This window comes from Mauremys mutica, chromosome 10 (assembly GCF_020497125.1).
Source record: "Mauremys mutica isolate MM-2020 ecotype Southern chromosome 10, ASM2049712v1, whole genome shotgun sequence".
Classification (NCBI taxonomy): domain Eukaryota; kingdom Metazoa; phylum Chordata; order Testudines; family Geoemydidae; genus Mauremys; species Mauremys mutica.
This window is the reverse complement of record NC_059081.1, coordinates 30,692,819-30,707,131: the sequence shown is the minus strand read 5'-3', so window position 1 is coordinate 30,707,131 and position 14,313 is coordinate 30,692,819. Positions and strand designations below refer to the sequence as shown.

General features: G+C 39.5%; 1 protein-coding gene across 8 annotated transcripts in view; it reads left to right on the top strand.

Moving 5' to 3' along the window:
• The window catches only part of CCDC148 (coiled-coil domain containing 148), a 128,084-nt gene that overhangs the window by 27,316 nt on the left and 86,455 nt on the right, over positions 1–14,313 (top strand). For all 8 annotated transcript variants that reach the window (XM_044978567.1, XM_044978573.1, XM_044978565.1 and 5 more), the window contains 5 exons: positions 3,130–3,233; positions 5,594–5,676; positions 5,823–5,986; positions 6,347–6,442; positions 6,569–6,750. In XM_044978567.1, the coding sequence (XP_044834502.1) occupies positions 3,130–3,233; positions 5,594–5,676; positions 5,823–5,986; positions 6,347–6,442; positions 6,569–6,750 (629 nt within the window). The remainder of the gene's footprint in view (positions 1–3,129; positions 3,234–5,593; positions 5,677–5,822; positions 5,987–6,346; positions 6,443–6,568; positions 6,751–14,313) is intronic.

The following is a 14,313-nucleotide window of genomic DNA, read 5'->3' as shown; positions in this document are numbered from 1 at the left end:
CTGAATCGTCTTATAAAGAGGATAAAAATGTAGCTGAGTCTGTAGACCTCTACCTCGACTAAAGCATTTCTTTCAAACCTACTTGAAAAGTGGTTTGGTCTTTTCTACAAAGGTTCAGTTAAACCATATTATATCACTAGAAAGCCACAATAAATCTTAAACGTTGTTATATTTGGTTTCATAAGGTTGCTGAGACATGGAAATTGTCTTGCACTTTTTTTTGCATTTTTTTTTGTACTCAAGTAATTTAAGGAGATTCTTGGATTCATGAGATATCAAGGGTGTCCAGACATACCTGGTTTGATTTTTAGCTTGCAAAGAACTTGGCATAAAAGGAAAAACTGTGCTTTCTCTGGGGGGGGGGGGGAATACCAGACTCCATAATGTGTTTAAAAAATCACATTTTAAGAAAATAACTTTTAATCCTGGAGAGAGGATGTGGATACTATGGAAGACTCCTGCCTGCCATTCAGGAGAATGTGCTGCTATTACTATACGGCTTCCTTCTTTTCTTTGCAGTTGCTAATAGATTCTTCAGCACAAATATAAAGGTCAGGTACAGAAAAACACAGAAGTAGTAATTCCTTGTAAAAGTAGGGCTTTTCTTAGTTTATGGCAGTTTTTACTGATTATTGGTAGGTAATAACATTAACAAATTTCCAAAGAAACTGACATCAATCATTCACTGTAATAGTTTCTTTTGGGTTAGGACTATCGTTACCTAGAGCACAAAAGAAAACTAAATCATTATGAACTATGGTCACCCTCTCCTCCCACAGTAACATCCAGTGTGTACTAGGGAACTTTTAGTGCCTGCCAGCAGAGTCGATGCAGGTCAGTTAGCCTGCAAAACTAGCGTGCTAGTGTGGACTAAAATGTACACCCCTCAAGTGCAGACAAAAGCACTGTGTAGACAAGCCTTGTGTGTATTAAATTAGGGTAGTTCTCATTAGTAAGCCTTCTTTTGGGCCAGATTGTGAAGCCCTTGTTATGTTAGTAATCACTCGTAAGTAGCCCTTGTGACAGGTTTGGTCACAGACCCCCTTGGGACTGTCACCTGATGTGGTGGAATTACCTCTGAGCCCATTTTCCCTGATGGCTTGGGACTTCAGAGCCCTGCCTTGTTGAGCCAGACACGCTAGTCTGCTGCAACACAGACCTAGGTCTGAACCCTTCCCCCCTCACCCTCAAAGCTGCAGGCTTTAACTGAAAACCACTCAGCAGGTTACCTAGCTCCAGCACCCAGACACCCAGCTCCCAGTGGGATCCAAACCCCAAATCAATTTTACTCTGTATAAAACTTATACAGGGTAAACTCATAAATTGTCCACCCTCTATAACACTGATAGAGAGATGCACAGCTGTTTGCTCCCGCAGGTATTAATCACTTACTCTGGATTTGTTAATAAACAAAAGCGATTTTATTCAGTATAAAAGTAGAATTTAAGTGGTTTCAAGTAATAACAGACAGAACAAAGTAAGTTACCAAGCAAAATAAAAAAAACACGCAAGTCTAAGCCTAATACGTTAAGAAACTCAATACAGGTAAATCTCAGATGTTCTAATAGCTTCTTTCACAGAATAGACTCCTTCCTAGTCTGGGCCCAATCCTTTCCCCTGATACAATTCTTGTTAGTTCCAGCTCAGATGGTAACTAGGATTTTTTCATGACTGCAGCCCCCTTTGTTCTCTTCTACCCCCTTTTATATCTTTGGCACAAGGCGGCAATCATTTGTCTCTCGGGTTCCCACCCTTCCTTCTAAATGGAAAACCAACAGGTTTAAGATGGATTCCAGTATCATGTGACATGTTCACATATCCTGTGAGACTTCATTACTCACTGGTTGGCACCCACATATACAGGAAGGCTTACAAGTAAACAAAGCCATTTACAACCAATTGTCCTGGTCAGTGGGAGCCATCAAGATTCTAAACCACTATTAATGGCCCACACTTTGCATAATTACAATAGGACTTCAGAGTAATATTTCATATTTCTAGCTTCAGATACAAGAATGATACATTCATACAAATAGGATTAACACTCAGTACATTATAAGCTTTTTAATGATACTTACATTTGTGAGTACTTATGTAATCTTCTTGAAGTGAATGGGGCTGTGACGTTGCACTTCATATATTTATTGAAATATGCTTATGAGTATGAATATAATGTAACTGAACTATGCTTTATGCAAAAGGTCTCTTGTAAAGTAAGAGCTCAACAATCTGGCATTATATGAGGTGAAAGTAACTTGTAGAAAACTAAAAGTGACTCTGCTCAAAGATATTTTGAACTCAGCTATGTTTGAAAGACTTAAATATTTGCTAGTTTTTAAAGTGAAAAATATTAGTTTTAAAATACTTTATCACTCAATGGATAAAAACTTATGCTAGTTAACAAAGGGCAAAATTATCACTTGCCTTATCTGCCCTTGTAGGGACAGAAGAGTTATAAATTGTCTCCTTCCTCCCTTATGTGGACTGCTTGTATCACTGATCCAGTTGTTTGCACTGCGGAGGAGGAAGAGAACAAGCGCCTAGGAGATGAGAGCAATTTCTCAATTTAGATCAAAATGTTGTTTCTCACTAGAGTTGGTTGAAAAGTGGAAATAATTTTTTGTGAAAAAAATCTGAAAACTTCACTTTTTTGTTCTACATATTTCCAGTAGAAATGATTTTTCATTATCAACATTCTTTGAACATTTTCAACATTGACCAGGGGTGGGGGTGTCAACTTCCCTTCTTCCCCTTTTTCACTCTCTCCCTTTCATCTCCGTTCTCTTTTTCAATTTTGCCACTGAATAAGGGGAATGGGAGCAGAAAGATTTAAAGGTGTGGGGGAAGAATTTTTAAAAAGCACTTTTTTTTTTTGCTTTTCCTTTGTTAAATTTTCATCAAAAAATGGGAAAACTAAAGTAAAGCCTTCATGAAAATTTCCAACGCCATTTTTTATAAGAAAAATTTGTTTGAAATTTTCAGTCAGCTCTGTTCCTCACAAAGATGTGCTTTCAAAGGCACATAGTTGATACTAGGTTGTATGAACCTGTTTATTTGGGGAAGCTGTTTTGTAAATATACCAAACTAATTTCAATACTAGTAAGAATTTTTTTTTCCTTTTTCACACAGGTTAAAAGAGTAGAACAAGTTTCAAAAATTAACAAAGAACAAATGCTGCTGAAACAGCACCACCAGATCTGGTGGCAAGAGCATAAACGACTGAGTGAGAACAGGTAAGAACTGGGGAATCTTGCAGTTTATAAAAAATACTTAGATAGCAAAAATGTTGGTATAGACTGCTTTTTTGAAAGAAAAAGATAAGTACAGTAACTCCTTGCTTAATGTTGTAGTTATGTTCCTGAAAAATGCAACTTTAAGCGAAACGATGTTAAGCAAATCCAATTTCCCCTTAAGAATTAATGTAAATAAGGGGGGATAGGTTCCAGGGAAATAGTTTTTTGTCTGGTGAAAAACATGTATTATATAGATATACACACAGTATATGTTTTAAACAAACGATTTAATACTGTTCACAGCTATGATGATTGTGAAGCTTGGTTGAGGTGGTGAAGTTAGAGGGTGGAAGAGGGAGGGATATTTCCCAGGGAATGCTTTGCTACTAAATGATGATCTAGCACTCGGCTGAGTCCTCAAGGGTTAACACATTGTTGTTAATATAGCCTCTCACACAAGGCAGCACGAACATGAGGGAGGGGAGACAGCATAGCAGACAGAGACAGACACACACCTTGTGTGTGTGTGTGTGTGAGAGAGAGAGATGTACACTGCCCCTTTAAGTAAGCTGATCCACTCTTAAGTGCATTGTCTTTTTAAGTGGATCAGGAAGTTGAGGCGGCAGCAGCAGCTGCCCCAAGCTCGCTCTCTCTCTGCATCTGTGTCCCCTCTCTGCTGTATATGGAGAAGGGGTTAGCGGGGTGCAGGAGGGGGACACCCTGACATTATCCCCTCCCTTCCCCCCTGCACAGCAAGCAGGAGTCTCTGGGAGCAGCTCCAAGGCAGAGGGAAGGAGCAGCACATGACAGTGGGGGGAGGGACAGCTGAGCTGCTGATTGATAGCCTGCTGGGCAGCTGCAGCACAGGGAACTTAAGGGGATCTGATGGGGGGCTGCCGGTCCACGCTGGTTACAAGCCCCCACCAGCTAGCTGCAACGGGCTGCTCTTCCTGCAAGCAGTGGACAAAACAGGCGGCTGCCAAACGATGTTAGAAGGGAGCATTGCACAACTTTAAACGAGCGTGTTCCCTAATTGATCAGCAACGAAACAATGTTAACTGGGACGACTTTAAGTGAGGAGTTACTGTACTCGAATAGCAGTAGATGTAGATTATTTGAAAAGAGTGGGAGATTGTAACTACCCACATCTAAACTGAGTTTACAGATAGGTAAAGAGAGGGAGGGTGGGGTGTTCTGTCTGTTTCATATTCACAGCCAAATATTTGACTATCAATCAATATCTGAGCAGCCTAGAACCTATTGGAATATTGGCAACTCCCCACCCCAGAGCCTCTAATGTTTAATTATTTATAAATGGTCACATTCTGTCCTCAAATATGATATGCAACTCACACTTATTTCAAAAAGAGTGGTAAGGTCATTGCTTACATCTGAAGGCATGATTTGGCCCTAATTAATAATGGTGAATAAGCTTCTTTCTGCCACTGCACTGCTAATGTACTTCAGAAGTTATTTCTTCATTTTGTTGAAGTAAAATATGGAAATACCATCAGGTTTTTCCTTGAAATTATATATTTGACTGCCTGATAGGTTTTATTTTTTTCCGCAAAGTGTTTAGATGACACGATGCCTGATCCTGCAAGCACTTTGTATACAAAACTCAAGTAGAAATGGGCCCTTAATGCTTTGAGGGTCTGCATTCATCACCACACTCCGCTGATCAGTAGCAGCACTCTTGTCCAAGGGATGGTGTCTCAAGCTCAGATCAGCTTTTAATCCTGCAAGTCCCTTGTAGAAGAGTGTAGTTCAAGATGTCTTTTTCCCCCAGCTCCTGTTGAATGCAAAGGAGACTTATTCTGCTCTTCTCTTGTAGAGCAGCCTAAAGTTAAAGTATCCTACTGCCATGGTTGTATACTTTCATTTTTGCCTAGTAAGTTCACTAGACCTTTGTGACTGAATGACTAGTAGAGGGTCTTATTGTGGATCATAGAGAATCAGTGGGAGGCCCCAGGCCATCTGTATGGAGACATCATGCCTACTCTCCAATTCTGTGTCCTCAAGCCTTGCTTCTGTCACTCAGAAACAGTGCAGCCCCAGTGGAGTAGCAGTATCCAGGACCCCTCTGGATGAGGCTGCCTCCAGGGATTGCCATGACAGAGGGGAATCCAAAGGAAAGTGGTCTTTTCTTTGGAATAGGCATGGTGCCAGAGGGCCTGATATGTATCCTGTATTCTGCTGACTTGCCTAGTCTCAGCCCCAGCCCACCTAATTGTCTTCTATACAGAGTCTTCCCCCTACTCAGTTATAACATTAATTTCTTACTCATATAAACAAAGATAGAAAACCACTGCCCTACACACAATTAAAGTTTTTGCATAAGTTTCAATTATACATTTCAGACATAAAGTGGAAGCAGAAATGCAAACTTTCCTTGATGAAGGGAGCCTTGAATGTGAATTTCTTTTGGATATGTGGGACTTGGGTAAGAATTTTCACTTGATTTCTTGATTAATTTTAGTGGGGGTTTTAAAAACAAATGTATTCACCATTTCAGATAAACTACAGAACAATGTAGTAAATATTTGTCTTTTTTTTTTAAGAAAGTTTTTTATGTTTAACTGTCTATAGCACATAAGTTATCAAAGGAACGGGATACATATCAAACAGATACAGTAGATCCCATCTGGCAACTGAGAGAGGATTTGAAATACAGGCTGTCTGAAATGCAGTGCTACTCTTCACAGAAATCCTGCATGGAATATGAGTTCCTTCCAATCAAGGTGTTAGAGCAGGTTGGTAACTTCACTTTTACAGTTTGTTGCTGTTTTGAATTTTATAATATTTTCTTTTGCTTATTATGTTTTTGAGGGAGAGAAAAAGTTTCAAAGCCTTTTAAAAGAAGTGTGAAATGTAACCTTAAGATGCATATACTATCGGAAAATGTTGTAGCTATTAATTTTTAAGGCCATGATCAACAACCTCAGTGCACCTGATTATCCTCACACTTACACCAGTGTAAATCTAGATTAATTCTGGGGAAGTTACTCTTGTGTAAAACTGGTATATGGTAGAAGAAAATTAGGCTTTGCTTCTAAATGACAGTTTTGATATGAAGAATATCAGTCTTAACTGTTAATATTTCATAAAACTAGGTAGACTTTGTGAAGGAACAACAGAAAACAATTTTGGAATTACTTAATCAAGAAAAACTGGCTTTGGAACAAGAGCTTGAAGACTGTAAGGGTAAAGTAAGAGAGTGGTCACATATTTCCAAATTAATTGAGTTACTCCACAACATAAAAATGTATTTGACCACTGATAACTGTGGTGTGTTTTTTGTTTTGTTTTTTGTTTTGTTTTTTTTCCCCTTTCAGGTACTAATATACTCTTTTGAAGAGAAAACTGGCCTTTTTCATAAAGTTCCTATACAGTTACTGGCCTTGGAATGTCCATACCCCGATTTGAAGTCTTCAATCCTTAATGAATTCCATAAATTTGCAGATGAATATTGGTCTAAACTTCAAGAGATTGATCAACAGTTAAAAGTAATATCCAGGTAATAAAATCTGTTTTTGATTCATTTTTTGAGGGCAGGATAACAAACTGTTCTATGTTCTGTCATCTCCAGACTGTAGTTCCTTTTTGTAGGAGAATTATTTCTTTTGTTGAATACAATACATAGTTGACTCACTATCCAGTTCTATGGGATTAAATTGTCAATAATTATTTGCACAGCAGAGAGAATTGCAACTCTTTTCAAAAGAACTTGCCTGAAATAATAAGCAAAATTCTTTATGGATTAACGAACCAACAGTATGACGTATAGCAAATGTCATCTTCACAGGCTTTGTCCTTCTATGGATAGAAATTCCTTTGAACATTATTTTTGTATGGTAATTATTTCACATTAGGAAAAAACATTTGCACTTCCTTCCTTAGGGAAATCTAACATATAAACACTCATGTGTTACAGCAGAATCCTAATCTTTTCATGAAGTGCAGTTCATTGCAGCAATAGATTACCATGAAGACATATATTATAAAAGCTATTTATAGGTCTAGTTTGGAGCTATTTTAAAGGGACCATTAAAGAGAATCAGCTGCCCCCAATAGGTAGGGCTTTAAGACTGTGTTTGTTTGGATTTTTTTTGTTTTGTTTTGTTTGTATAGCACCTAGCTCAGTGGAGTACTTGTCCATGTCTAAAACTTCTACAGGCTACAGTAGTAAAAATATTAACAACAAACATGATGAGAATTGGCAACATTGATATTGTATAACTCTTTCTAGAAATATTATTTTATTTTAGGGATAGTAGAGACCAAATGTTTAATTACAAGGCTACAATTTTGTTTCAAAATTCTGATAACTATAGAGTACTTTATGAAGGGTGTGTCTACATGAATAATTAGACTGTGGCAATCTGATGTGTGAATCTACCCTGCACTAGCGTGCCATGCTCTAACTGTTCATGTGCACCCTGCTGATGCACATTAACAGTTCATTGGAGTGCTTTGAGCTAGTCCTGTTTCAGCAGAGTGCACATAAACAGTTAGAGCATGGCAGGCTAGTGCTCACCCACACCCCATCTTGCCATCGTCTGATGTGTAGAGAAGCCCTAAAGTTACTCATCTGAATTTGAGAACCCTGAAATAGAATTACAAAGTCTTAAAATTTAGTTAGCTGTTCCACACATAGCTCAGAATTATGTGTTGCCCCTTTTTTCATATAAGAGTGTGTGTGCGCACACATCTTATATTTAGTTACTCACTAACTCCAAGGAAAGGGTACAATCTCCCTGTCAGTGGATTGATGAAAGACTTATAGGAGGTAAAAGTCAGGCTCAGATGCTGAGGTAGCTGTAATTCTTTTTCTTGGTAGAGTTGGAATAGGTGAGTGTTTCACTTCTTGTTTAAGAAATGAAAAAATAAGTAAATATTACAGATAATGAAAACTACCAAACTGCATAGTTGAGGAAAAAGCAAATTGTGAAATTGAGGCTACTATTGGTAGGTAGCATTTTTAATTTGAGATGCTGGATTATGTAGTTTTATTAAATTAAATCCCCCTTTTTACTGCTGCTGGGACATATATTTTGTTATAGAAAATCCTGAAATATGCCACAATCAAACTGCTGAGTCTGTAAACACCTTTTTTTACCTCAAGTTCTAAGGATACAGGCAAATGTCTAAATTATCTAAACTGAAAGAGGAATTGAGTATTAAACTACTTATTTGTATATTCAAAATGTGCATACTGTGCAGTGTCCTTTCAAATGAATAAAATGTCAGAGTATGTCAAGTAAATCTAGCCCCGCTGTATAGTTGGATGTGTCTGGTACAACAATCAGCAATCATATGGTTGACATGCTGGGGAATTTGACATCTCATTCAGTGGTATTGTTGCAGTCTGTCTGTCTGCAGATTCAACAGCGCATCCAGTTTACATTGTCCTGGCTATTGTAAAGGATATCTAGGGATTATGAGTTGAAGAGGGTAACTTCCCTTATGAGTTGTTTATATTCTTTAGAGGATATAAAGCTAGGGATTAACTCTTGGTAAATCTGCTTCAGAGGAAGCAGCTGCCTGAGAGTAGTTGTTATGTATAGGACAATTGCCATGTTTCAGTTCTGAAACCAAATAATCGTTATAGACACTTCTAGTGGAAGAAAGATGTGTATGAAAGCAAGCGCCACATTTAGTGAAAGTCTGACATCTCTTGGCATCTAGAGAGGTATATCATCTGTTTAAATATTATTTGTAGTGTACTCAAACTCTCACATATTTTAGATGATATATTGGATAGTCACGGAAGCTAAACTAAAACTATGTTCCAGGACATTCTGCCTGGTAATGTGCAACACCCCTAATGTATCTGAAGGGAAAAGTATGAATCCCCAGGAGGCTGAATCACACTTTCTTTGACTGTCTATGAGAAGCTGATGAACCTTGGCATGGAGCTGCAGAACTGGCAGTTGAAAGTCCATGAGTTGATCAGGATGAACCACAAACTTCTTCCTGAAGGTCCTCCAGATCCCTTTTTGGAGACCTAAAGAAACTTCTCCATCTCTCTTCTCATGAAGGTGGAGATCCATCAGTGAGAGTAACTAGTCATTGGAACATTTGCATAGAGACATGGTGGATTCTAGTCACTTGGAAATATTGAAATCAAGACTGGATATTTTTCTGAGAGATTTATTTAGAGTTATGAGATAGATGGAGATGTTACTGGTTGTGGTTCTATGGCCTGCTATGTAGATGGTCAGACTTGATGATGATGTTCCCTTCTGACCATAGAATCTGAGAGTCATTTTATTTAAAATAAATAAAATGGGCAGGTCTTAAAATATTTCTTTACCAAGAATGAAGATGAATCTTTGTGGGGGTTTTCTCCTCTTGCATCCCATGCAAAATTATCAGATTAGTCAATTTAGTCAATTATAGTAGCCTACAAATACAGGAAAATGTGAACAAGTACCTCTGGGAAGGTACAAAAAGCTTCCTTTATCTCCATCATATGATAGCTTATGGCTAGGGTTCAAATTGTTACCAAACATGATTACCAGTTGTCATGGTGGGAACTTTGTGTCCATTAGAGCTGGGCAAACTAATTGTAGCAAAAAACTTTCTGATTATTTATCCCTTTTTACTCTTTGAATAATTACAAATAAATTTGCAGAATTGCAGATAATTTGCAAACACTGTAATAGAAACTCTTAATGTCTCTAGTTGTGCAAAGTATTTACCTCAAGTACAACATGAACTATTGGTCACTAAATTCAGATGGTAGTTTCTACTCCCAGACTTAATGGCTAGAGCAGGGGTCAGCAACCTTTCAGAAGTGGTGTGCTGAGTCTCCATTTATTCACTCTAATTTAAGGTTTGCGTGCCAATAATACATTAACATTTTTAGAAGGTCTTTCTAAAAGTCTGTAATATATAACTAAACCATTGTTGTATGTAAAGTAAATAAGGTTTTTAAAATGTTTAAGAAGCTTCATTTAAAATTAAATTAAAATGCAGAGCCCCCCCCCCGAACCGGTGGCCAGGACCTGGGCAAGCAGCTCGTGTGCTGCCTTCGGCACGCATGCCATAGGTTGTCTACCCCTGGGCTACAGTATTATAAGCAGGGGAGGTCACTTCCTGTAGTAGTCTTATGCAGATACTTAAATTTGTGTATAAATATGGATAGTCACACCCAAAGTAGCCTCAAACATTCATGTGATGAAAAACAGTGAGGAAAAAGTGAACAAAAAGATCAAGAACAAATGGCTATTTTGAAGGTTTGCAAACAATTGTTTTGTCTCACTCTAGTGTTCTCCCTTAATGTACTATTGCAACCATGCTATAGTCATAACTAGGGACCTTTACCACTGTTTCCACACAGCCATTTTTAATGTAATGGTATACTAGAAAATGCTCTTGTTACATGAAATCTATGGAGGAAGAAAAGCAACTTTTAGCCATTGGTCTTCATCTCATCTTCATAGATGAGAACAATAAAGTTCCCCATTCTTCTTCAAGTAATGTACCTTTGGTCCACCACTTCAAGTGTGCATGTCTTTGATCAGAGAGACTTTTGGTAGCAGTGCCTGTTGGTCCATACATGTGCCCTAGCTAGCCTCAGGCCTTCATGCCCGATGAATGTTGGACAAAATGCCCTCAGTTCCTTCTCAATTGCCTCTGCCTGAGAGGAGCATATTGTAGTGCCTGCTTCTAGCTAGATTCCCCTTTAAGGATAGCTTTAGTCTTATTGTTAGGCTTTGTTGGTTTTAGTTTTCAGTAGCTTTTAGTTTTGTTTGAGAAGATTTCTTTGTCAGATCTCCCCTCCCACCCCCTTCCCCAAGGGAGCTTGTCCCCTTTGGGAGTTTTTATCCTCAGGGTATGCCTAAATGCATGAGATTTAAACATTGCCTCACTTGCTGGGATTCTATTCTAGTTAGTGACTATCACTCTCACTGTATCGACTGCTTAGGGGACACTCATGTCCCATGAGCATAAAATCTTTTTGGGGTTTAAGACTAGGTCTAGAAAAAATAGGGAGATTAAGATTAGGCTTTCCCTTCAACCTGCCTCCAATACGGGCCCAGACACCCCACAACCACCCCTGTAAAGCTGTCCTTCAGTGAGCACAGTATGCTGTCGACCTCCTCAGTCTGCTCAGCTGCTATATTTTTGCAGGACATAACCACAGTGTACAACACCACGACTTTGGGAAAAGAAAAGTTGGTGCCAAGAAACCTAGGCCACCACAAAGACGTACCTAGGTTCTGGAGACCTTGCATCCCACCAGGCTCCCTTGGAACTGAGGATTCTTCAGCTAAGTCCACAATCTTCTGAGCCACATGGTACCCAGTATCCTTTGTACCAAAGTCAGCTTCAGTGTCTCCCTGACACTTCCAAGGTGTTAATGATCCTAAGAATTCTGCTTCAAAGAGATTGGCACTGACTGTGGGTTCTCCTCCAATGTTACCTCAGGTATTCAATCTGCATTACAATGTTATAGACCCATACCAGAGAAGCAAAGGTCATCCTCAGTGTCGCTGCCTACCACCACAGAGCCTCGCTAGTTTTCATCTCAGATCCACCCACCACCACAGGAGTTTAGCTTCTCCAGAGACTTGTTTGTCTCAGATGAGCCTGAGTACCCTCAGCTAATGAGCACTGAAAGATTCTGTACGAGAACCTTGTACATCACCAATACCACAACTTTCTTCAGTACCATCTAGCTCTCTGATACTCATGAAAAGAGACGGACAACTTCCCTGATCACAACCCCTGTCCATGAAGAGGATACAAACCTCTGACTGCCAGATTCTGGGATGCGATAATTGCCCTGTTGTGTTCATTCTCTCTGAAGCATCTGGCAAGGGCCACTGACAGGATACTGAGCTAGATGGACCATTGGTCTGACCCAATATGGCCATTCTTATGTTCTTACTTACACAGTTCAGGGCAACTGCATGTGTATTTTTTTTCTCTTCTGTGGTCCAGAAAAGGCACCTACTTTTAAGCTGCCAACTGTCACCTCTCTCTCCTTCCTGATGGGTTTTTCCAGGCTGCTCCACTCCCTGCCTTTTCTGTCATTTCCAGCAAGCCAGACCACCTAAACAAACCAGCATCTGTGCTTTGCTTTCTCTTCAGGGGCTATAAAGAGCATAATTGTCCACTGTTATAAGTTACCATACAGTCCTTTATAAGTAAGCATGTTTATTCTTATGGTGAAAGCATTACAGAGAAAACATATTCAAAAGAATTAAAGAACCTACACACATGCTAATCAAAGGTCACTTGAACTCCAGTCTCTGGGTTTGTCAGGTGTCAGGGTAAGGTTGGAAGGACTAAGAATGGGGGCCCTCCTCTTGGACATAAGGTTCTATCCATTTGCTGTGTCAAAAAGGCTACGAGTCAATTTAAAGACTGGCTATTTATCCAAGAGACCTTTCTTTTTCTGGTCTCCAGAGAATCCAGTTTGAACCAGTATATGTGAGCCTCTCCAGATGGCGTGACCTCTCGAGAGGTGTTACAACCTGAGTGAATCTGCCTAATCACCCCCTAATGTTCATAGTTCCTGGAGGGCTGTGGTCACCTTCCTGTATGGAATTACATACAATCCCTGGCCCACGATATATAAACTTACTATATTAGGATCTCCCAAAGATATTGCAGGAAATTTCCATATCTGTGACACCTTCTTCTGTCTCTCAGATTTCAGTATGAGGCTTGCTCGATTACCAACCCAGAACTGCCTCTCTTGACATTTTTTTCTGAAAGAAATGCTTCAAGAAATGGGCTACCTATCAGCAACAATTTTCCAGAGCACCCAGTTATGCCCATGGGGAGTGCCAGAGACAGCAGTCAGCAATCCCCTGTTCCTCCCAACCATCTTCCATCTCACAAGGAATCTTTTTGAGGAACAAGAGCAAGGGCTGAGGAGAACAAGACTCCACAAACTAGCATATCTTCCTCCTCTTCATCTGATGAAGCAGTAATACCCCCTTGGCCCTCTAGTGTGTATTGTTTTAAACAGTTCCAGGAGTTTATGAAGAGGATGACTAGCTCCAGATTCCCTTAGAGGAGGGTCGCAAGACTTAACAAACTTTTGGACATTCTTCACACTGCAACTTCTGGTCAGGTAACCTTGTCTGAATGTTTTGGCGGGTTCAAATAGATTCTCAATCTGGCAGATGCTGACCACCTCCACCATGTAGAAGAGCAGACAAAAAGTATTATGTTCCATCTAAGGTCTCTGAATTTTTGTTCACCCAACAATTTTTGTTCATTGATGTTGAGAATGAGCCTCTCAGGCAACACAATAAAAGAAACCCTATATGATAAGGACCAAAACCACATGGATCTCTTTGGTTGCAAGAGCTACTCTTCTACGACATTGCAATTTAGGACCAGCAACTACCAAGCTTTTATGGCCAAGTATAATTGCACAAACTACAGTAAATGTAACTCTTTTTTGTTGAATATATCCCTCTTAGACTTTTTGGCAGCAATTTCAGGCGATTATTGTGGAGGGCCATTTACTAGTGAGGACTTTGATGCAGCGAACAGAGCAGCTTGTTCTGTTTCTACAGTGACTGTCATGCATAGTGCCTCTTGGCCCCAGCCCTTAGGATTCCCGAGGGAAGTCCAGAACACACTGAGGGCCTTCCTTTTGAGAGGCTCAAGCTTTTCAGTGAGTCCTTGGGTGAATCTTGCACACTGTCGAGGATTCAAGAACGACACTCTGGTCCCTTGGTATCTATACACCTGCAAATAAAAAGATTCAGAAGGTCAAAGATGGCTAAGATCCTAGTCCAATTCCTTGTCTAGCATAGATCTTCAGAACTGCCTAAGAAGAGACTTAGGCTCCGCAAGAGAGAACCATCCACTACTTCTACTACTACTACTAGTCATCTTTCCTAATTGATGTTTAGACAATTTTGATGTATTGGTTGATGGTCAAAAACTTTTTCACCTTCAGGATCTAAAGCTGTGCCTCCCAACCTTTATGGACTTTCTCTCCCATTGCTAAAACTCATGGGTCCAGATAACCTCCAATACCCATTGGTTGGAAGTAATAATATCAGGCTATTCCATCCATTATACCTTTTTCCTCCACCCAACCCCT